The sequence below is a fragment of the Cydia fagiglandana genome, chromosome 25 (genome assembly GCF_963556715.1).
Source record: "Cydia fagiglandana chromosome 25, ilCydFagi1.1, whole genome shotgun sequence".
NCBI classification, from domain to species: Eukaryota; Metazoa; Arthropoda; class Insecta; order Lepidoptera; family Tortricidae; genus Cydia; species Cydia fagiglandana.
In genome coordinates this window covers 1,096,818-1,119,979 of record NC_085956.1, presented here as the reverse complement: position 1 = coordinate 1,119,979, position 23,162 = coordinate 1,096,818, and the positions used below count along the sequence as shown (strand labels likewise).

Here is a 23,162-nt window from a genome sequence, read left to right as displayed (position 1 = left end):
ATGGCGGCCGGCGTTTACGTCGCATAGCGCCGCAATAATTTTGGAGCGGCGTTAATAATAGCGTAAGCGCCAACCGCCATAAGGTACCTTTTTCGTGGGGCGTCACATATCTTTACTATATCGTATCTACTTAATCTTTAATACAATTCCCGAATCGCGCTGCTACTCTCGAGTAGATGGCGTTAATATTAATATGTAACAAGTTAACACATATCAGTGAATGAATAATGTCAAATGGCGTTCTAACAGTTTTAATCGTCTGTCGAAAGATGGCAGTAAATGTACTGTAGCTACATAATTTACCATGACAGTAACCCTCTATTTCATATTCTCTCTGCTATAGATCAGTATAAGAGTAAACTTTGAAATGTGGTCTGAGCTATAGGGACGCATGTTGGAGGGTCTACCATCTTGTGGGCTACATTGAAATAAGCTTAAGTCCCACTTGCACCATCCCACTAACCCGGGATTAAGCGGTTAAACCGTTAAACCTAGTGTCATATTGTACTGGTAACCATGACAACTCCAGGTTTAACCGGTTAACCCCGGGTTAGTGGAATGGTGCAAGTAGGCCTAAATTAGTTAAACTTGACATTTCGTCGGGTGACAAGCAAAAGTCACTAAGTACTATCAAAAAATTAAAGTGACAATGCACTTTATTACACTTGTAACACGGTTTATTGTCCAATAATTTCAATGGTGTTAGTTAGTGACTTTTGCTTGTCACCCGAACATTTACACATTGCGCCAATAAACAGGGCCACAGAATAAATAATAGTACTAGGTACAGAAGAGTCACTCTCTAACAAAACGCTGTCACGATCAGGACAGATATGGCCGCTAGGTGGCGACAGCGCCACGCGCGGCTTATGGCAAACCCCAAAACTAGGGTCGAGCGGATGTACTTTTAGCTACCTGTAGCAAAGCGACGAAATCGCAGAGTGAGACACGCCTGAGAGGGGGCTCCTGTGCTGCCCTCTACGGCTCATGCACGTTCACTTAAGTTCAGACGTGTTTTATTGCAAAAAATAGCTTTAGAAATTAGGTGAATGAATTTTATATCGAATATAAAAACGCCAAAACGTCCCTGTTTAGTTAAATAATGCAGTTAGCAGCAAAAGTTCCTACGCATACGCAGACTAACACAAAATAATCTGCAAAAAAAGAGTTCCACTAAATTCACCTACATACGCTACTCTTTCAATACATCTGAAAATAACTGTGGAATCAATAAGTTTTGAATTATTTGAATATTAACTTCTATGAAATTATGACGTTTAAATAACACTTGCACAGTTTGGGTTATCAAAATCGCTGACTACTTAGCTTGGTCTATGTCTGTATCTTTAGGTACTTAAATAAAAGTAAACAAACATTTTCTACATTTTTGGGTAGATATAACATTTATTGGTTAACCAACCAAATACAAAACCGCCTGGATCTGTCACTGAACGACCTGACTTTGACCTACATTATTTGATCATGTAATGTTTTGTTCTACCCTCAACTGGCTTAAGAAGTCATTTGAGGGTAGAATTTGTTTACTTTTATTTAAATACCTAAAGATACAGAGTATAACTCTAGTTGTATCGTTCGTAAGCAACATTCTATTAAAATGCTCCTCAAATTTTATTCTCTTGATAACAGAAGCAAGTGTAGATCATTTTGAACGCTTCGTTCGCTTAGGTGCTCGTGCTGCTACTCGTAAGTCTTCATAGCTTTAAATAATTAGCAGTAATTTATTTAACGGGCGTATACGAGGTCAGAAAACATCGCGCGTTTGATTGTTAATATACTTTAGGATATGAGTATATGAGTCGCTTAGCTTCAAACTCGGGTAAATCCATCTGTCAGATTATGCGATTTCGGTATTAAGAAAAGGTAACGGGGTAGATATTTGCTGAGAGGGTCGAATGGATTTATCCGAGTTTGAAGCTAAGCGACACATGTATTCTAACACGCAAATGCGCGGTCTAACTAATTTCTATAATTTAAATACAAATCTAGGCATCCTTTCATACACTAAGGTTAAAATTAAATCTTGAAATACGTGAATCTAGAAATTCATCCATTAGGAATCGTTTTGATTATTAAAACGTTTTGCCCCTTATATTTGTTTATTTATTTGATTTATAAATACTTAATATACAGTGTGTAAATACAATACGTGCGAATATTTGCTTAGAAATACAATAAAAATATTTACCATACTATAACGCCATTGTTGGCAGTATAAAAAGCTCCAATCTCGGAATGTTATGTCTCGTAAATCTCGTAATGTTTGCAGTACATTACTGCTCGGGTGCTCGGTAAATTTTCAAAGATTCCTTACGGGGTCATAATTGTCAAAGAGAATTTGAAATAAAGAGTTACTGTCATGGTGAATTATGTAGCTACAGTACATTTTTTGCCATCTTTCGACAGACGATTAAAACTATTAGAATGCCATTTGACTTCGATCATTATTATTACACTGATATGTGTTAACTTGTTAAATATTAATAATGACGTTCTAACAGTTTTATGTTCTGTCAAAAGATGGCAGTAAATTTATAGTGGCTACATAAATTACTTTGTCACACCGTTTGTATACACTCTATTATATTATTAAATGTAACTTAAAAAACTTCTTAATTAATAATTACATGAATAAATTATATATCTGATTTAATTTATCGCTCGTGTTGGATTTACACACTGTATAGTATATAGTCTGTGCGGAAAGAGAAGAGTCGTAGAATGTATGGGGCCCAGTACATTCAACGACTCTTCTATTTCCGTACAGATCTATATCAACACATTTTTAAGAGTCGTATAATTGACACTTATGACACTTTTTTACTATAACGTAAGTGTAGGTAATGTTAGGTAAATGCAGAGAGTAAATAGTTAAAATTGCTAAAGTAAAAAAAAAATCATCGTATCGCCCAATGTACATTAAGATGTACACACAGTTACGATGGAATGTGCACCTTAATGGGGTTGGCAACTGTCAAAGGTTTGCATAGATGGCGCCATCATAGCTTGCCCCTTTTTCTATGAGATTTGGCTGAAAGGGGTCATCCATTAATTACATCACACGTTTAGGGGGAGGGAGGGGGTCAAGAAAATGTGACATATTGTGACATGGGGGAGGGGGGAGACACAAACTTTGTGACGTCACTTTAACTTCATCAGTAACCGAAAATTTATTGAAATTATTTTATTCGCTGTACATTTAAATAACAAGTTTTTAAAACGATAATCGTTTTTATTCGTTTAATTTTCTTTCCTAAGCAATTTTGGGTTATAAAATTACTAATATTTATATCGTCAAAAATATTTTGATAAAATATTAATAATACTTAGGTACTTACTTTATTCGATTTGGCCATTTCGTTGAAAAAATGTGACGTCACACCAGAGGGGGGGAGGGGTTTTCCAAATGTGACCAAGTGTGACAAGGAGGGGGGGAGGGGTCAAAAAACCTTGAATTCGTGTGACGTAATTTTTTAATGACCCCAAAGGGCTGGCATCCAGGCTATTAAAAAAGCAAAAATTTGACAATTTTAGGGATTGACAGGGCAAGCTATGATGGCGCCATCTGCTAAAAACTTCCACCGGCCAACCCCATTATAAACATAGTAGGTATCATTCCATTTGTCTCGTAAAATTTTCGAATAAATGATATTCAACCCAATTGAAAATACAACAAGATTCTAACTTCCTTACTGGATATAATATTTTGGTGGGTGGCACGAAGATAAGACTAGACGGCGTTTGTAACGTTATTTTTTCGGATGAACAAACAAAAAAAAAGCAAGCTCTATAAACGCCATCTAATCATCTCAGACGACACTTTTTTATTACTTTAGCTTTTTTTTTCAATAACTCTCTGGGTAAATGTACAGATAGCTATATTTATGTTACTTTTTAATCATTACTGCTCGAATCTTCGTACAAACGTTATTTGAAGCACACTTGCCACACTTAAGACATATAACCTGTTTGTTTAAGTAGGTACCCACTACCCAGTCCAATGTTGTCTTTCTATTGGAACTTTGCCCACTTGGCTTACCTCATTTTGCTGTATTCTACAGTCAACTGTAAAAATATGGATGCACCAAACATCTAAAAAATATGACCCATAGCCCTTATGTCAGCGGGGTCCCTTTGTTTCCCATAAAGTTTTAAGTCATAATGTATTGTTTTTCATATTATCGTTAGTCATAAAATTGAAAACCGTTAACTTTTCAGGATTTTCGTAAGGTTATTCTATAGATAGATTAGGTTAGGTTTGTTTTATGGCAGTCCTGAAAAGTGACGCGTTTCTGAGAAAAACCAATTATGATTAACGAAAAGTCGGACAAACAATACATTATGGCTTAAAACTATTTGGGAAACAATAGAGACCCATGTCAGCGAATTAAGAACTATGGGACATATTTTTGAATAAGTTGGCTACAACCATATTTTTACAGTTGACTGTTCACAATAACCTTCAAACTTTTGGGCAAAGTTGAAATGAAATGCGTTTTGGAAAGGTTGATATGTCAATTTGACATTTCAATGTCAATTTAGTGTTAAAATCACGTTTGTACTATATATAGGAGAGAGCTATATTTCTCTAAATAGGACATTATAAAACCTCACTACGCTCTACTGTAATTTTCACTCATCAACAAGAAAATATTTTTATATTCTAACCCATTCACTGCCAATAGTAAACATAAAAATATTTCCAGTTTCCACGCATTTCTGTAAGGTAAGCGGATTCGGGGTAAATAAAACATAACTTCCTGCAAATTCCCTATGTTCGTAATATTTTATCATTGTAGTCTCTAAAGTGCTTTACAGCCATGCAAAAAAGAGTATAAATTAAGAAGTGGCAACACTGTAGTGTCGTCCCTTTCAAAAGTTTCAAATCATATAGAGTCGGACCAAAAAAAGTCTGCAGCGGATTTGATAGCCCACGCAGTGCAAGTGTCATTTATACGTCATAATTTCATAGAAGTTTGACCTTTAAAATAACACTTTTACTGCGTGGGCTATCAAATCCGCCGCAAACTATTCTTGATCTGACTCTAAGAGCGTTTACGACACTACAGTGTTGCCACTTTTTAATTTATAGTCTTTTTTGCCAGGCTGTACACACTAATAATTCAGTAACTGACGACAGTGACGCAGCTATACGTTAGACACGGTAGAGATATCTGCATCTCACTTCTACACATTGCTGCGTCCCTGTCTTCAGTTAAATGAATTAAGTAAGGTGTGTGGAGCACTTAAGCTTACTCTGCACTTACTGGGCGAGCGACAGAGTGTGAAACCGCTATAAATTCCTTTGAACAATGGTACATCCACACTTTCGTCCCTCCTAAATCGGTGCATAGTTAGCTTAGACGGACGCTAAGCATGAAAAATTTCGTACATTGACCTGCCTGTTACTATCTCTATCGCACGCGCGTAATTATATTGCTGTCCCGCTCTTGATGGCTGCGGTCAATGCCACTGTGCGAGCAGGACAACAATATTTTTATACGCGTGCGATAGAGATAGAAACTACTTGTCTATGCTTATACCTGTATATTTTTATAATGTCCAGTTTATTTAAAACCTAGTATAAGTAACTAAACTACTTGTAAGGATGTATAGTTGTATGTATTTATTATGTAACCATGTACAGTCAGCCGCAGAACTCCCTGAACGGGTGAGGTGTCCAAAATGATGTACACTAAACAAAGTGGGTTATTTATTCCCACTAAGTTACCATCAAGTTGTTACCAGTGGTAACAACTGGGAAAAATCATTCCCAGTATTTTTGATCATCTCGCTTTGGTGATAGAGTTAGACCAAGAGAGTCAGTGCAAGTGTTATTTTAAACGTCAAACTTCTATGAAATTATGACGTATAAATAACACCTGCACTGCGTATGCTATCAAAATCGTTGCAGACTTTTCTTAGTCCAACTCAAACTATTTTTCTTTAACTAGGTGGATGGTAACTAAGAAGGGTTTTTTTAAGTTATTCCCACTGGTAAAAATCACAGTTTTTGCCACTGGTAACAACTTGGTGGTGGTAACTAGTGGGTATAAGGCAAACAGTTGTGTTCAGTTAATTTTGAACGCCTAGTCCGCTTAGCAAATTTTGCTGCTGACTGTACCGTCAGATGTACGGAGCGTCGTTTGTACAGTTCGCTTACGTATGTGTGTACATAGTTATGGGGGGGAAGTGGTAACAATTACAGTGTTTTCTTTCTTGGCTGATAATTTAGACCAGCGGTCGGCAACCTGCGGCTCGCGGGCCGCATGCGGCTCGTATTGAGAACAAGAAAAGCAAAATACTGTAATTTTATTGTATGATAAATATGTGTAATTACTGTCTTCTGCCCGACGCAAGACGCTCTAGTATACCTGATGCGCCCTAGGAAACCTATTCGAACTATATTATTTGATCTCATATTGACATCACTCAGTCCATTTCGTTCGAATTCTAACAATATTTTGGTGGTAACTACTGGGAAAAAAATGGGACCTTTTACAAGCCGAGTTGGTGGTAACTAGTGGAAATTTTTTCCCAGTTGTTACCAGTGGTAAAAGGTGGGGGAAAAAATCCCAGTAGTTACCACTGGTAAAAAGTTGGTGGTAACTAGTGGGAATAACCCGTTCGCACCAGTATCATCGCCCACACTGTTAACTGACAGTTCGTAAACCTTATTACAAAAGGCATAAGGTCCACCGATGATTAAGAGTGTGGCTGTTTGTACAGTCAAGGAATTTAAATTCCGACCCATTTCGTACTTTGTCACAGTGACAACCGTATGAGGTCTCTAGCGGCTTTCATATTGATTGTCACTGTGACAAAGTACGAAATGGGTCGGAATTTAAATTCCTTGACTGTACTACCCTCATAAGCTTAATAGTGGTATCTCAAAAAAAAAATATTTTATAATAAATCATTTAAAGTATTCAATTATTTTTAGAGTTAGACCAAGAAGTCTGCAGCGATTTTGATAGCCCACGCAATGCAAGTGTTATTTTAAACGTCAAACTTCTATAAAATGATGACGTATAAATAACACTTGCACTGCGTGGGCTATCAAAATCGCTGCGGACTTTTCTTGGTCTAACTCTATTTGAGATTCCGCTACTTGGCTTATAAGGGCAGAGTATATGTAAGTACGATTAGGACGCATTGAGTTATGTAAATATTATATTATTATGAACGTCCGAAACGTCCGTCCGTCCGTCTGGGCGTCCCAGATACCGCTGGAGTGACGAAGCCCAAAAAGACCTGTCTGCCCTCGGAATACCCAACTGGCGTGAAGTGGCGCAAAATAGGGCAGAATGGCGCTCTCTTGTGTCAGAGGCCAAGATCCTCTTTGGGTCACTGAGCCAGTGATGTATGTATGTATGTATGTATGTATATTATTATGAGATCCTTATAGTTCTTATAGGCATTTAAACTGTAATTCCTAGTATCTATACAGTGGACATGTCAAAATATATTTAATATAATTTGTGTATTTATTCTCAGTTACCACTCTGTGTTCTTACAGATGTAGTGCATAATTATTTTCCATCGTAGTTTCACGGAAAGGTACGAACGTGTCTTGCTATTTCAGTAAGCCTCGGTACAAAAAGTACTGAGGTTGACTGAAGACATGATAAATGCGAACGTTTTCGAGAAAATACGATGGAGAAATAGTATACAATACAACTGTATTATGTGTGAACTTTTGTGGTTTATTCCTGCGCCTATTTTACGAAATGGCCGGATAGCTACCACAAGTTACATGTCTGTAGTTTTGTTTTATAAGAATCCCACAGTTTGTCAAATGTAACCAAAAGGCGCCTTCAAGGAAATTAACCCGTTACCAGGCTGACATTTCAGAAATGACAATCGAATATCAGTCTTATTATCGAAAATAGAAAGAGCCGTATGTGGGAAATATATATCCCTTAGACTGGTAAAGGGTTAAAAAATTAACAGTTATAATCTCATTAACAATGATGTGAATACATTTCTTGTTCCTCATGATTAAATAACCTTGACTGTACATTTATAAAATGCAAAATAATGCAAGTGTTTAGAATCCATATAAACTGTCATGAGATACTTTGTTTTACAACTTTGCCCATCTGAATGATCCCGGCAAAGTTGTAACAAAATGAAAGTTGTATTTTTTTGATATGCTGGACTGTATACTTATTAGAAATCTTGAATCTAAGAGTATGTATCTGTTAACGTTTTAATAAAAGAATACGTGTTTAAACAGTTTTTTTTTTCTAATCACAAATCCTCGAAAATAGAGTCGGACCAAAGAAAGTCTGCAGCGGATTTGATAGCCCACGCAGTGCAAGTATCATTTATACGTCATAATTTCATAGAAGTTTGACGTTTAAAATAACAACGTTTGTAAAAAACTAAACAAATATTCATATGCCTTACGCAATTTGCGAAAAGTAGCAAACCAGTCGACTGTTTTAATCTCTTATCACGCTCACGTTACATCAACTTTGAGATACGGGGTTATATTTTGGGGTAACTGTACTGATAGAGAACTAGTGTTCAGAGCTCAAAAAAAGTGCTTACGATCAGTATGCGGTTTACATTTCATAGAATCATGTAAACCCTACTTTATTAAGCTAAATATTCTCACGCTTCCCTGTCTTTATATATATGAAGTCGTATTATATGTTAAGTATAACCCTCACCAATTCTCCTATTTCAATAGTTGTCGCCAACAACATAGAATACAATCTAGATCATGTAAAACAGCGTTACTAGCAAAAAGCTTTTTTGGAATGGCACCAAAAATTTATAATAAGCTACCAACACAGATTTTAAAAATTAATGATTTAAATAAATTTAAAAAAAGCTTGTATGATTTCCTAATAACTAAAGCATACTATTCTATTCAAGATTATTTGTCAGACTCAGGAAACTTTATTACCTTTTAATTTGTATCTGTTATATATATATATATATATATATATATATATGTTTTAAGATTTAGTTTACAACTGCATGCTACATGTGCTCTGTAGCTATTTGTGTGCCATGTGGCGAAACATAGTGTTACTATATTATACATGTAAGACCTACTGTTGTACATACCTATGTTTAACAAATAAATAATTTGGAATTTGAATTTGGAACACTTTCACTGTGTGGGCTATCAAATCCGCTGCAGACTATTCTTGGTCTGACTCTAGTAATTGATTTTGTGTTCAGCTTAAATTAAATAGTTCAAATCAAACACGAAAATTCAATAAAAATATGTACTTTATTTATTCGAAATCTATGTCACTTTCACTTGTCAAACTAATAATATTAACCTATTACACATTTTAAAGGATTATTTAACATCGCCAAAGGAATCAGGAGCAGAGAAATACAAAAGTTGTGATATCATCTTTTTTTTTTTACAACACATTAATAAAACAGTTTGAAGACTCGCGTTCGAAACGGCTACGTGAATACATAATATTAGCACGATAAGGTCCCGTTTAGTATAATTACAAATACCATTCCGTACATTTTTAGGCTTCCGTAAGCCAAAATAGCAAAAATGGGAGCCTTAAAATTTTATCTTAGGTATCCGTATGTCACTACCTTTTTATTTTTTAATATTGTGTTTAATGAACCTCCAGGTCTGTTTGTATCACCTCTCCGTTTCTGTACACTGTGTACAACATATGTAATATGTTTATTATGACTGATTGTGTTCTAAATAAATGAAAAAAAAATGTCACAATAGTTATTTGTACAACAAGAGATCAAAGTTTGATATTTCTTCCAGTGTTTATTTTGAGTCCCGTGCAAGCGAAAGATTCTATAATAGATTCACGAGCGTAGCGAGTGAATCTAATTTCGAATCTTGAGCGTAGTAAGGGATTCAAAAGCGCACGAGATGTAAATAACTTTGATCTCGTGTAGTACACAAAATTTTTCACCCTAAGCAGTGAGAAAATACCTAGAGGGACAGAGATAATAGAACCCAAGTATATCGAACTTGTATTAGACCCCGCATGTTGAAATGACATTTGACTATAAAGGTCACTTGCATGACATTTTGCTCACTCCTTTTGTCTCACTAAGTGAGCAAAATGCGATTTTGCTCACAGAGTGAGACAAAATGACTCAGTGAGCAAAATCGCATTTTGCTCACTGTTTTTAAGAAGCAAAGTACCCTTGTTCGAGCTGCTGAGGTGAAAAATTTTTCTTTGTAGTTTATTTAATATAGCTTGAAAAAAATACTTATTGCGGAAATCGAAGAATACATTGTCTTGTTGAGGTTGAGATATCGAATCCTTAAAACACATTATTACAACTTTGCCCTAATTTTTTTAACTTTGCCCTAAAATTGTAACTTTGCCCGGTAAAAATGTATTAATATCTTCCATTTCTTTGAGTTCTTTTACTGGCGCCGCACGGTATGAAAACCTGGTATTTGGGGGTGTTGCCGCCCTTCTCTAACACGGCGCGTGCGAGCGAGAAGGGGTCCAGCTTCTTCTTTACCACTAGGAATCTGAAAAGAAGAAACAGTTTAAGGCACAGTATGTATAACTGTCTAGCTATCACGGGTCATGAGATACAGCCTGGTGACAGACAGACAGATGGCGGAGTCTTAGTAATAGCGTCCCGTTTTTACCTTCTGGGTACGGAACCCTAAAAACAGGTTAATTAAATATTTAAGTGGGGTTCGGCAACAGAAATACATCATCTGTGAAAATTTCAACTGTCTAGGTTTCAACTATCACGGTTCATGGGATACAGCCTGGTGACAGACATACAGATGGACAGTTGGGTCTCAGTAAAGGGTCCCGTTTTTACCCTTTGGGTACGGAGCCCTAAAACTGGGTTAGGTCTGCTTTTGTGGTCTACAAGGGATTTGATTTCTGTCGGCGCAATTCGGGAAGTGAATTAGAGATTCACTAGATATGGAATAGTAAAGATATGTGACGTTCTACGGCAAAAGGTACCTTATGGCGGCTGGCGTTTACGCTATTATTAACGCCGCTCCAATATTCAGCCGGGGCAATGGTACCTTTTGCCATGGATCGTCACATATCTTCACTATTTCATATCTATACTTCGTATTTTTAGCATTAGAAAGAACTCGAAAGAAGGTAAGCGATATTGAAATGTGTTTTAATTGAAAAACGCTTTTTAAAAATCAATAACTATTATTTATTTATTTAATCTTTATTGCACAAAAGAAAAATCTTATAGTACAAAAGGGTAGTAGTATTACTTATGAAAGCAGAAGAATATAAATTATCGTGTTAGAATCATATCAATCAATCAATCAATCAATCAACATTTATTCAGCAAATAGGCCACAAGGGCACTTTTACACGTCAACATTGAATTTACATAAAAGCAAAAATAATAACATCAACAATTTTATAAAATAAAACTAACAATTCAATCTAACGTATTACAATTACTAAGAGATGTATATGGTCTCTTAATGTCGAATTACATACAAAATACAGATAAAAAAAACACACAAAAAAAAATCTATAATATTTAGAGGTGTAAATGTCTCTAAGTAGGTGTCAGAACTATAAGATTATATAGTTTATCAAGTTATCCTTAGAGATGTATAGGGTCTCCAAGAGTCAATATCCTGTATAATTAATACATTCATTAAAAGAAAAGAAACATACGAGAACAGAATGAGGCGTCTCACTGTAATTAATTAATAAAAGTTACTAAGTATAATAGCTCGTGTTAGCTTAACAGACCAGTCTCCACAAACAGCACCCGTTCACGAGTATGACGCGTATCTCAGCCATAGTTACATATTTGACGTAACTTATTTTTAAAATGTGTTTTTTAAGAAGCAGTGGTGGCCGAGTGGATATGACGTCGGACTTTCAATCCGGAGGTCGCGGGTTCAAATCCTGGCTCGTACCAATGAGTTTTTCGGAACTTATGTACGAAATATCATTTGATATTTACCACTAGCTTTTCGGTGAAGGAAAACATCGTGAGGAAACCTGCATACATCTGCGAAGGAACTTCAAAGGTGTATGTGAAGTCCCCAATCCGCATTGGGCTATCGTGGGGACTATAGCCCAAGCCCTCTCGCGCATGGGAGGAGGCCTGTGCTCAGCAGTGGGACGTATATAGGCTGAAATGATGAATGATGATGATGAATGCTAAAAAAACCGGGCAAGTGCGAGTCGGACTCGCGCACGAAGGGTTCCGTACCATAATGCAAAAAAAAACGAAAAAAAAAGCAAAAAAAACGGTCACCCATCCAAGTACTGACCACTCCCGACGTTGCTTAACTTTGGTCAAAAATCACGTTTGTTGTATGGGAGCCCCATTTAAATCTTTATTTTATTCTGTTTTTAGTATTTGTTGTTATAGCGGCAACAGAAATACATCATCTGTAAAAATTTCACCTGTCTAGCTATCACGGTTCGTGAGATACAGCCTGGTGACAGACGGACGGACGGACGGACGGACGGACGGACAGCGAAGTCTTAGTAATAGGGTCCCGTTTTACCCTTTGGGTACGGAACCCTAAAAACGAACTATATAGTTCGTTTTTTTTAGCATTAGAAAGAACTTGAAAGAAGGTAAGCGATCTTGGCATGTCTTTTAATTGAAAAACGCTTTTTAAAAATCAAAAACTATTACTTATGAAAGCAGAAGAATATAAATGATCGTATTAGATTCATAATTGTTACATATTTGCCGTAACTTATTTTTAAAATGTGTTTTTCAATTAAAAGACACATCAAGATTGTTTACCTAATTTCTAATGCTAAAAAAAGAAGTATAGTTAGGTGCCATTTTACCTTTCTTCTCCAGCCCCGTAGCTCCTGCTGGCCAAGCCGACCTTCTGCGCGACCTACACACACATAGAAAAGAATGAGTACAATCAAATACATCTAAAATGGTTGACCATGCTGTAGGTTCGATTATTATATAAAGGACTTGTTTTAAAAAAAAGTACCGCTTCATGCCAAGGTTTACCTGACGCGTGACAAAGTTTACCTGATGATAGGAAGCTCGCTCTTCCTTAGAGAAGTCTTTACTGAAGATAAGGTCCACGTCGAGACAGTCTGAAGCTAAGTGTCGCCTGTTGACAAGGTTTACCTGACGTGTGACAAAGTTTACCTGATGTAAGATAGACCGCTCTTCCTTAGAGAAGTCTTTACTGAAGATAAGGTCCACGACGAGGCAGTCTGAAGCTAAGTGTCGCCTGTTGACAAGGTTTACCTGACGTGTGACAAAGTTTACCTGATGATAGGAAGCTCGCTCTTCCTTAGAGAAGTCTTTACTGAAGATAAGGTCCACGTCGAGACAGTCTGAAGCTAAGTGTCGCCTGTTGACAAGGTTTACCTGACGTGTGACAAAGTTTACCTGATGTAAGATAGACCGCTCTTCCTTAGAGAAGTCTTTACTGAAGATAAGGTCCACGTCGAGGCAGTCTGAAGCTAAGTGTCGCCTGTTGACAAGGTTTACCTGACGTGTGACAAAGTTTACCTGATGTAAGATAGACCGTTCTTCCTTAGAGAAGTATTTACTGAAGATAAGGTCCACGTCGAGGCAGTCTGAAGCTAAGTATCGCCTGTTGACAAGGTTTACCTGATGTATGACAAAGTTTACCTGATGTACGATAGACCGTTCTTCCTTAGAGAAGTCTTTACTGAATATAAGGTTCATGTCTAGACAGCCTGAAGCTAAGTACCACCTGTTGACAAGGTTTACCTGACGTGTGACATAGTTTACCTGATGTAAGATAGACCGCTCTTTCTTAGAGAAATCCCTGCTGAAGATAAGGTCCACGTCCAGATAGTCTGAAGCTAAGTATCGCCTGTTGACAATGTTTACCTGGTGTATGACAAAGTTTACCTGATGTAAGATAGACCGTTCTTCCTTAGAGAAGTCTTTACTGAATATAGGGTCCACGTCGAGGCAGTCTGAAGCTAAGTGTCGCCTGTTGACAAGATTTACCTGACGTGTGACATAGTTTACCTGATGTAAGATAGACCGCTCTTTCTTAGAGAAATCCCTGCTGAAGATAAGGTCCACGTTCAGATAGTCTGAAGCTAAGTGTCGCCTGTTGACAAGGTTCACCTGACGTGTGACAAAGTTTACCTGATGTAAGGAAGCCCGCTCTTCCTTAGAGAAGTCTTTACTGAATATAAGGTCCACGTCGAGACAGTCTGAGGCTAGGTACCGCCTCATGAGGGTGAAGGCCGCTCGACGGAGGCTCTGGGCGTCCGAGCAGGTGCTGCCGAGGCCTTGGCGGTTCACCTGGACAACAAGTGTATTCAATTCTAATTGCTGAGTGAAAGGCGTCTCGTACTTTACTTAGGTCACTCAGCAAGTTTCGTAGCCTTATACGGTACTCGACTGAAAAGCTATAATAGAGAGCTCACGATTGTATAAAATACTATTTTAGTTACAGGTTTTTCTTGAAGCGCTGGTGGCCTAGCGGTAAGAGCGTGCGACTTTCAATCCGAAAGTCGCAGGTTCACACCCCGGCTCGTACCAAAGAGTTTTTCGGAACTTATGTACGAAATATCATTTGATTATCAGTCGTTTTTCGGTAAAGGGAAACATCGTGAGGAAACCGGATTAACCCGAATAATGCCTAGAATCCCCTCTGGGTTGAAAGGTCAGATGGCAGTCGCTTTCGTAAAAACTAGTGCCTACTATTCTTGGGATTAGTTGTAAAGCGGACCCCAGGCTCCCGTGAGCTGTGGCAAAATGCCGGGACAACGCGAGGATTGATGGTGGTTACAAGTTTTTCTTATGTTTCTATAGTAACTCGTGCATTATCTTTCAAAACTTTCATACTGTTATGTCAATACTTTATTTTTGTTAAAAGGTTATGCAGGGTCATTTTTGGACCGTTAGCTATATTGTGCGAGGTGATTAGGTAGTTCATACTGAATAACTTTTTTTATGGGACCATCCCCGAGATCCCAAAAAAAATTTGGCCTTCCCATAGAAAACGTCGACATCCACTCGACCAAAATGTATGAAACGGGCAAAAAATTTTTGTGAGTTTGGAGTTGGTCCCATAGAAAAAGTTGTTCAGTATGGCCTACCTAATCACGTCGCACAATATGGCTAGATGTTCAAAAATGACCCTGTATTTGAAAAATTGTGTGTACTTTTATCATAGCCCTAGAGCAGCGGTCGGCAACCTTTTAGCAGCCAAGGGCCACATGGTAGTTAACGAAGTGGACGCGGGCCGCATATGACTTTATCAAACATTGTCATTTGTCAATATTACATACAAAATAGCCAGGGAGGCTCACGGGTCGCAAGTGAGAGGTTCGCGGGCCGCATGCGGCCCGTGGGCCGCTGGTTGCCGACCGCTGCGGCCTAGAGTACAAAAACCGGGCAAGTGCGAGTCGGACTCGCGCACGTAGGGTTCCGTACCATAATGCAAAAAAAAACGGGAAAATATGCAAAAAAAAAACGGTCACCCATCCAAGTACTGACCACGCCCGACGTTGCTTAACTTTGGTGATAAATCACGTTTGTTGTATGGGAGCCCCACTTAAATCTTTATTTTATTCTGTTTTTAGTATTTGTTGTTATAGCGGCAACAGAAATACATCATCTGTGAAAATTTCAACTGTCTATCTATCACGGTTCATGAGATACAGCCTGGTGACAGACAGACGGACGGACGGACGGACAGCGAAGTCTTAGTAATAGGGTCCCGTTTTACCCTTTGGGTACGGAACCCTAAAAATGACCCTGTATTTGAAAAATTGTGTGTACTTTTATCATAGCCCTAGAGGACAAAAACTAGTGTGTCTCACCATTTGTAGATGTGGCTTGATGGGCTCCTCGATGCCCTGCGCGGCCGCGCCCAGCCCGCCGCCCGCCCAGCCCATCAGCTTCATCATCCTGCACCACAACAACAACAACAATACAATCAGATTGCCAATTTTGGGACACTTTTAATCTCCTAAGCACTTGTCCCACCGCCGACGATGAGCGATAAGCGAGTAGAACGATAAACTAGAAACGAGTCGGCGAGCGGCGAGAAACGAGTGTTAGCTCCAATAGTTTTGTCGCTCGGCTATAGTTGAGTGTTCGAGTGCGACGGGCTATTACTCGCGTCACTCGCTCGGGCGGTGCAGCGTAGCCGAACACGCAGACGTCGCAGACTTGTTCAAACTGCGAAGCGAGCATCGCCGAGCGAGTATCGCTGAGCTAGTTTTATCTTATCGCGGCGACAAACTAGTAGAGCGAGTGTTCTCGCCGGCAGTGTGAATAGCCAGCGATAAACTATTAATATAAATGTCTCTTTTACTAACACAGGATCCTAATCTTTTGTTCGTTTCTTGGGCGAGAAAATCGCCGATAGTTAATCGCTTACTCGCTCTTGGTGGGACAAGTGCCTTAAGATCAAAAGCGTTCGTGATTCTAAGTAGAAATAACACAAAACAACCGGCCAAGTGCGAGTCGGACTCGCGTTTCTAGGGTTCCGTACATAAGTCCGACTCACGCTTGACTGCACATTTCTAATAAGTTTTCCTGTCATCTATAGGTAAAGAACTATTTTGAGTATTTTTTTCAACATTTTAGACCCAGTAGTTTCGGAGATAAAGGGGGGGGGGGAATGGTCATGTTTTGGCTATTTCCATAAATAACTTCGAACCTATATATTTTAAAATTATAAAAAAAACATGTCCATCTTTGGGTCACTAATTTACATATGTGTACCAAATTTCAACTTAATTGGTCCAGTAGTTTCCGAGAAAATAGGCTGTGACAGACGGACAGACCGACAGACGCACGAGTGATCCTTTAAGGGTTCCGTTTTTCCTTTTGAGGTACGGAACCCTAAAAAAGATTATCGTGACTCCTCAGATAAAAATAAGAACCTCATCATCTCTTCCTTCTTTTTTCGGGGGAGGGGCACGTCAAATGTATACGTAACGTAAAAATAGCCATGTCAGATAAACGTCAGTCCATACAATGTGTATGGCATAGAGTTTCGACAGAGGGGAACGCCTGTTAATGGCTACTCCGTTTGGTTATATCCTCCAAGATTTTATATTTTAGATTGATACAAAGAAAACTAAACTAACTTATTTATAAAATAAAACTTAATTAAAATACTGAATAAAAATAAGATACATCTAAGAAATTGGGCCCTTTTGGCATGGTGCCGAGGACGCTGGCAGCATTTCCCCGCTGTATTGCGATGCTAATACGTTGAGCGAGAAAGCTGCCAGCTCTTCGGTCACCAGTGAAGTCGATTAGTCTTTTGACAGGTATTTAAAAAGTTGTAGAGCATGTCGAAGGCATAGACTAGGAATCGTCTAGATCGAGTTTAGAGCAATTATTTCACGCAACCGATGATGCCAAAAATGCGGGGGTGCGCGGGACGAGGTGAGCGAAGTCCCGTGCCGTGATTGGTCCGTTCAAAAACACGGACGTCACACAAAGACACTTTCGACTCGAACATGGAGTAAAATTACCGTATTGTGTGGCAGAGGGGGTAGCGCGACTATGCTCAGTCTGTAGGATGTTTTGTCTGTGGTCGAAGGTAAAAAGGGGGTAGCAGAAACAAATGTAGTTACTTGGTGGCGACGCTGTTCTCCACGGGCGCTCCGAACTCCTCGTCGCGGCGCCCCGCCACCTCGCTGACGGAGATGGCGCCACCGTCTGCTCTGAATTGCTCCTTCACTACCACTGTTATCACTTCCTCGCGTAGTATCTGTAATAATCAATAAAATACATAAATATCATGACATTTTAGAATAAGAATTGTTAATTACCACAATTGGGTAACATCTCGGATTGGAGCAGGCGTTACGGACTTTTAGTCAACCCAACCAAAACCCAAACGATAATTGTAGGTAACTCTAAACTTATTCCTAGGATTGATGTTTCTGTGCTACCTTCCATTACGTTTGATGGTGTCCACATTCCATTCGCTAAACAGGTAAAAAATCTCGGGATCATAATAGACTGCACTTTATCTTGGATCCCTCAGATTAGCGAGGTAAGCAGGAGGATGTTTGCATCAATGGGTGCTCTTCGCCGACTACGTAATTTCTTGCCTTTCGCCACGAAAATTGCGCTATCACAATCGCTTCTTATGCCTATATTAGATTATGCCGACACCTGTTATCTGGATCTTACTGAAGACCAGCTTAGTAAACTTGAACGCCTTCAAAATCTTTGTATCAGATTTATATTTGGCCTGCGTAAATTTGACCATATTTCCAACTTTCGTGCCCAGCTCAAGTGGCTCCCTATACGTCTTCGACGTAATTCTCATATCTTAGCTCTTCTCTATAGCATTCTTTTCAACCCCGCTACTCCTTCATACCTTAAAGAACGTTTTAGTTATCTCTCCTCCGACAGGCCTTCACGGAAATATCAACTTGTTCCCCCTCCTTCTTCTACGAAATTTTATAATGACTCCTTTACGTTTCGAGCTGTTCGTCTGTGGAACAGTCTGCCGTTAGACATTAGGTGTGCTAAAACTCTCCAAAGCTTTAAAAACCTTCTAAAGAATCATTACTTATCTCTTCCTTAATGTGCCCCTGTGTATATATTATATTATATATATATTTTGTGTTTGTATTTTTGTATGTGTTTATATATATGTATATGTATGTTATATATATTAAACTATTTGTTTGTACCTATTGGTACATATTTATATAATTGTATATGACCGAATGTGTAATCTTCTTATTCCTGTAATTTATTTCGTGCACTACCTGTTTTTAAAAGTTTTCTATTCTTTATATCCTGCTACCCCAAGGTTGTCTGGAAGAGATCGCTTACAGCGATAAGACCGCCTGTTGCTACCATTATTTACACTGTAAATCTGTTATTTTATTTTTCTTTGTGGTGCAATAAAGAGGTGCGTCCCACGGGTAAAGGTACCTTATGGCGGTTGGCGCTTACGCTATTATTAACGCCGCTCCAATATTATTGCGGCGCTATGCGACGTAAGAGCGCCAGCCGTCATAAGGTACCTTTTGCCGTGGAACGTCACAAATAGAGTTAGAATTACTTACATAATAAATAATAATAAATACTTATAATTTCAAAATAAGGACATTGCTGTATTCATTATATTCTGTTTTTAGTATTTGTTGTTATAGCGGCAACAGAAATACATCATCTGTGAACATTTCAACTGTCTAGCTATCACGGTTCATGAGATACAGCCTGGTGACAGACAGACGGACAGTGGAGTCTTAGTAATAGGGTCCCGTTTTTACCATTTGGGTACGGAACCCTAAAAACTCTTCACTTGCTATAAGAGGAAATAAATTCTTACGTTATAATTAATTATTTGTATTGTATTGTATTTAAACTTTGACATCATAATAATGAAATAAATGTAAAAAAAATTAAAAATCTTACATTCCAAGCCATAACCTCGACGTTGCACTTGGCGTCCGCTTTGGAAGCCCCGGAGGCGCGCGCCACCACCAGCCCGTTGACCAGCATGGACATGGCGCCGTCTTCAAACGTTGAGCTGAACGGTATGTTGCATACTTGACAACTTGCTGGAATAGATTGGTCAATAGATTGGTATTCCATGTATGCTCCTCAAGCTCCAACGAAGCTGGCCAACTTTATTGTCACACGTGCAATAGAATTTTTAAGACCAAGTTCGGCCTGGCCAGCCACATAAGAGCTCACGCCAGACAACGTCCATGATATTTGTTTAGGGTCGCCGTCATCGAAAACGATGAGGAGGACTATATATATATTCCATGTATGCAATTTTTTTTCCAATGTGTATTGCACACAGATAAATTGGATGCGTGGAATACCATCCTTAGCAACAGGACAAATTTTTAACAAATATTCATAGCTTTTATAAATAAGGCAGAGAGAATATTTTTCCTACCTGATTTTGAACTTTATTCCAAAGTGATAGGGTTCAGTTTTGCATAATTCCTGACACCCTTGTGCCTTATAAAGGGTTAAATATCTGGGGGATCCAAGCTTTGCTCGGAAAACATATAAAAACTCAAAAATGCGCGTTTTCCCGGAGATTCTTCTTCTTCTTCCTCGTTCCCTCAATGCTGAGGATCGCGAGAGATAAGGCCCAGAGATAAGGCCTAGCTAGATCGATTTATCGCCCCCGAAAACCTCCATATAGCAAATTTCATCGAAATTGTTACAGCCGTTTCCGAGATCCCCGAAATATATATATAAATAAACAAGTATTGCTCGGTTAAAGGTGGGCATTTCTATTTAAAGTTGTACCCTCAACATGCATTTTAGATTTTGGAATTTTATATTATTTACACTCAGAATTACGAGCTCTTTGGATCCTAATACGAGAAAAAGTGTCCCCAAAATTAATATTTGTTGTCCGTTTTGTTTCAATCATAGAGTTTGTATTGAAAACCGTATTGGTGCGGACCAAAAATTTTGGGGACACTTTTTTTCTCAGTAAATATGGAAAAAACTCATAATTCTGACTAGAAATAATATAATAATCCCAATTCTAACACAAAATTTTTTGGTACCACTTTAAATAGAAATGCCCAGGTATTAGATATGCTCTACTCACTCTGTATATTCCACCACTTCCCGGCCCAGGGCCTGACGAGCAGCACCAGCTGCCCGAAGCTGCTGAAGAACATGCTCTCGTCGAACGCCCGGGCGTCCAGGCACCGCACGCTGCCTAGGTCCCTCAGGTACTCGTTGAGGTCCCCGAGGGGCTTACGGGCCTCCTCGGTCGGTTTGCTTGATATGCTGGCATGAACAAACAATTAGCATGTTTAAAGATGTTTTTGATTGTTATAGAATTATAATAAATATATATTATATATTATATATTATAGCCTTATATATTCCATATTCTTTTTAGTATGGCTTTGTATTTTTAGAACTAGATTTTTTTTTTTATATTATTATTATTATTTTTCTTTTTAATTTATTTATTTATTATTTTTTAATTTATTTATTTATTATTATATTTTTTTATTATTATTTTTTTTAATTTGTTTATATGGATCCCTCTCTGGGTGAAGGCCTCCTCCAGTTTTTTCCAACTTTCTCTGTCTTCTGTCTCCATCCAGTGTTTTCCGGCTATTTGGGTAATGTCTTCGGACCAGCGTTTCTTCGGCCTGCCGGGGGGGCGTTTTCCGTGTGGTCCCTTCCATTTTGTGGTTTGTATGGTCCACCTTTTGTCTGTCATGCGAGCTACATGGCCAGCCCAGTTCCACTTAAGCTTGAGAGCATGGGTAAGAGCGTCGGTTACCTTGGTTTTTTCTCTGATTCTTGTGTGTCGTATTTTGTATATTTTCCGCAGCCCCATCATACTTCTCTCCATAGCTCTCTGCGTAGTTCTTATTTTTTCCTTCACTTTGTTGGTGTATACCCATGTTTGTGAACCATAGACTAGACATGGCAGGAGACAGGTGGCACTTTTCATAAAAGAATTATAATAAATAAGTAAATAAAAATCCAGACAAGTGCAAGTCTGACTCGCCCACCGAGGATTTCATACTTTTTAGTATTTGTTGTTATAGCAGCAACGCTGATAATTTAAGGGGCTGTCCATAAATTACGTCATCGATTTTTGGCTATTTTTGACCCCCACCCTATAATCATCCAAAAATCATGCTTCAAATGACCCCATTTCCTCCTACTTCATGCTACCGTCATCCGATGTCCAGACCGCCTCCCCTATTTTGAAATGACGTAATTTATGAATAGCCCCTAAGATGGTGCTGCTTTGATTTTTATACAAAAGGTATAAAAATTGTCTCTCTCATATGAAAATTCTAATAATAAAATGGACAAGGTAATGGTAATGGGTCAAGTGGACGGAAACAGGCACTGGATGGTAAACTGACGCAATGACCCTACATTGATTTACCTTGAACTAATCAAATTCCTTATTCTACTATCCACATCCTTATCCTCACTCTCCTCTTCATTGCCGCCCTGGCCCTGTTTCACAAACTGGATTTTAGAAGACTTCGGTGCCGGGCCGTCTTTGATAATCCCGCCTTCGCGCTTGACACCTCTCGCTCGGTCCTCGGCAGCGTCGGAGGCTGATACAAACGTCCTTTGGAGTTTGCCTTTCTTGGACTTTCTGTAGGTGCTTGCTACCTATGAATTAATTACGTTTTAGTTACCACTAAGTCATAAAATATAATTACAGTTAAAGTCACATTTTTAAGGGGCAAAGAAATAATTAACCTAAAACAGAAGATGAATTTAATATAAACAAGCCTCATGGGACAAACGGAAAGTTGAGTACAATGCAGAAAATTGTATTAATTGTATTGTGCCTTTCACTAAAACCAATACAAATGATGCTGTAGTTAGACAAACATCAACGTCAAAGAAGGAAAAATGAGCTTACTTCTTGAGAGAGCCTTGCAACTTCTTGCATAACATCTGTGGGGTACCGGCAACCCATGAACTCCATGTTAGCGAAGACCCTAGCTAGGCAAACCAGCCTGTCTTTAGGATATTCGTTCTTCCATCGTTCTATGAACGCCTTTCTTAACTGCCAATGTTCTTCGCATTCGTGGTCTTCTCTCTGACTTTCGACGTCCCAATTGACGTCGAAAGACATTATTTATGAATTTGTTATTTAATTGTACCACTTTAATTTAGAATTAAACGATAATTCCAGAAATAATTTGTGTACATATTGTAAAAACACAAATTGACATTTGTAGCATCAAAAGGATGTTGCCATGTGAAATAATTATAAATTAGGCAGTAAAAACCATGTTCAGAACAGCTTTAACTGCGTTTTGTTATTCCATTATTTATTTTAGAGTGAATTGACTCACCGTATATCGTAACACCGTATATCTAACTAAAGGCAAATATTTAGTGTAAACTTTTATATCTTGTATAATTTGAATAATATGCTACTCAAACTCCAATAAATAAATTTTGTTCGAATTTAAGGTATGATTCAATGATGGGTCAATATTATTTCTTGAAGAATTGGACGAAACAAAACGTTGTCATCCTGATTTTTTGAAATTTTTCTCTTGACATCCCAGTTTTCTGTGTTTGTTGTTTTGCGAAAATCCTGCGGTTTTTAAGAAAAATCTCATAATATTCAGCAATTATTTTGTCGGTAATAACTTAAACTTACTTTACTAGAGTTAGTAATTGATTCAAAAATATCTTAATTAGTTTTTGTTTGCGTATTTCACTGACAA

The 23,162-nt window shown here is 38.3% G+C and overlaps 1 protein-coding gene and 1 long non-coding RNA gene across 2 annotated transcripts; one reads left to right on the top strand and one right to left on the bottom strand.

Annotated features, from left to right (window-relative positions):
- The first annotated feature begins 6,807 nt into the window (after positions 1 to 6,807).
- Positions 6,808 to 8,254, top strand: LOC134676967 (uncharacterized). Its single transcript, XR_010099978.1, has 2 exons — positions 6,808 to 7,214; positions 7,427 to 8,254. It is a non-coding gene; the product is annotated as an uncharacterized LOC134676967 (long non-coding RNA).
- A 1,910-nt stretch (positions 8,255 to 10,164) lies between these two features.
- On the bottom strand, positions 10,165 to 22,666 carry LOC134677201 (uncharacterized). Its single transcript, XM_063535650.1, has 9 exons — positions 22,343 to 22,666; positions 21,851 to 22,086; positions 20,537 to 20,721; positions 19,372 to 19,517; positions 17,565 to 17,701; positions 15,792 to 15,879; positions 14,107 to 14,265; positions 12,801 to 12,853; positions 10,165 to 10,513 (listed from the first exon to the last, which is right to left on the bottom strand). Exons 1-9 carry the CDS (start codon positions 22,556 to 22,558, stop codon positions 10,375 to 10,377), a joined length of 1,359 nt encoding a protein of 452 aa, XP_063391720.1. The 5' UTR covers positions 22,559 to 22,666; the 3' UTR covers positions 10,165 to 10,374.
- Positions 22,667 to 23,162: the final 496 nt, after the last annotated feature.

Excerpts from the sequence above, each read along its gene's own strand:
- LOC134677201 (XM_063535650.1), bottom strand. The coding sequence starts at position 22,558 with ATGTCTTTCGACGTCAATTGGGACGTCGAAAGTCAGAGAGAAGACCAC. Across the intron at positions 19,518-20,536 it reads GAAGTGGTGGAATATACAGA|CAAGTTGTCAAGTATGCAAC; the intron begins GTGAGTAGAGCA and ends AATCTATTCCAG. Across the intron at positions 12,854-14,106 it reads AGCGGGCTTCCTTACATCAG|GTCGCGCAGAAGGTCGGCTT; the intron begins GTAAACTTTGTC and ends ATGTGTGTGTAG.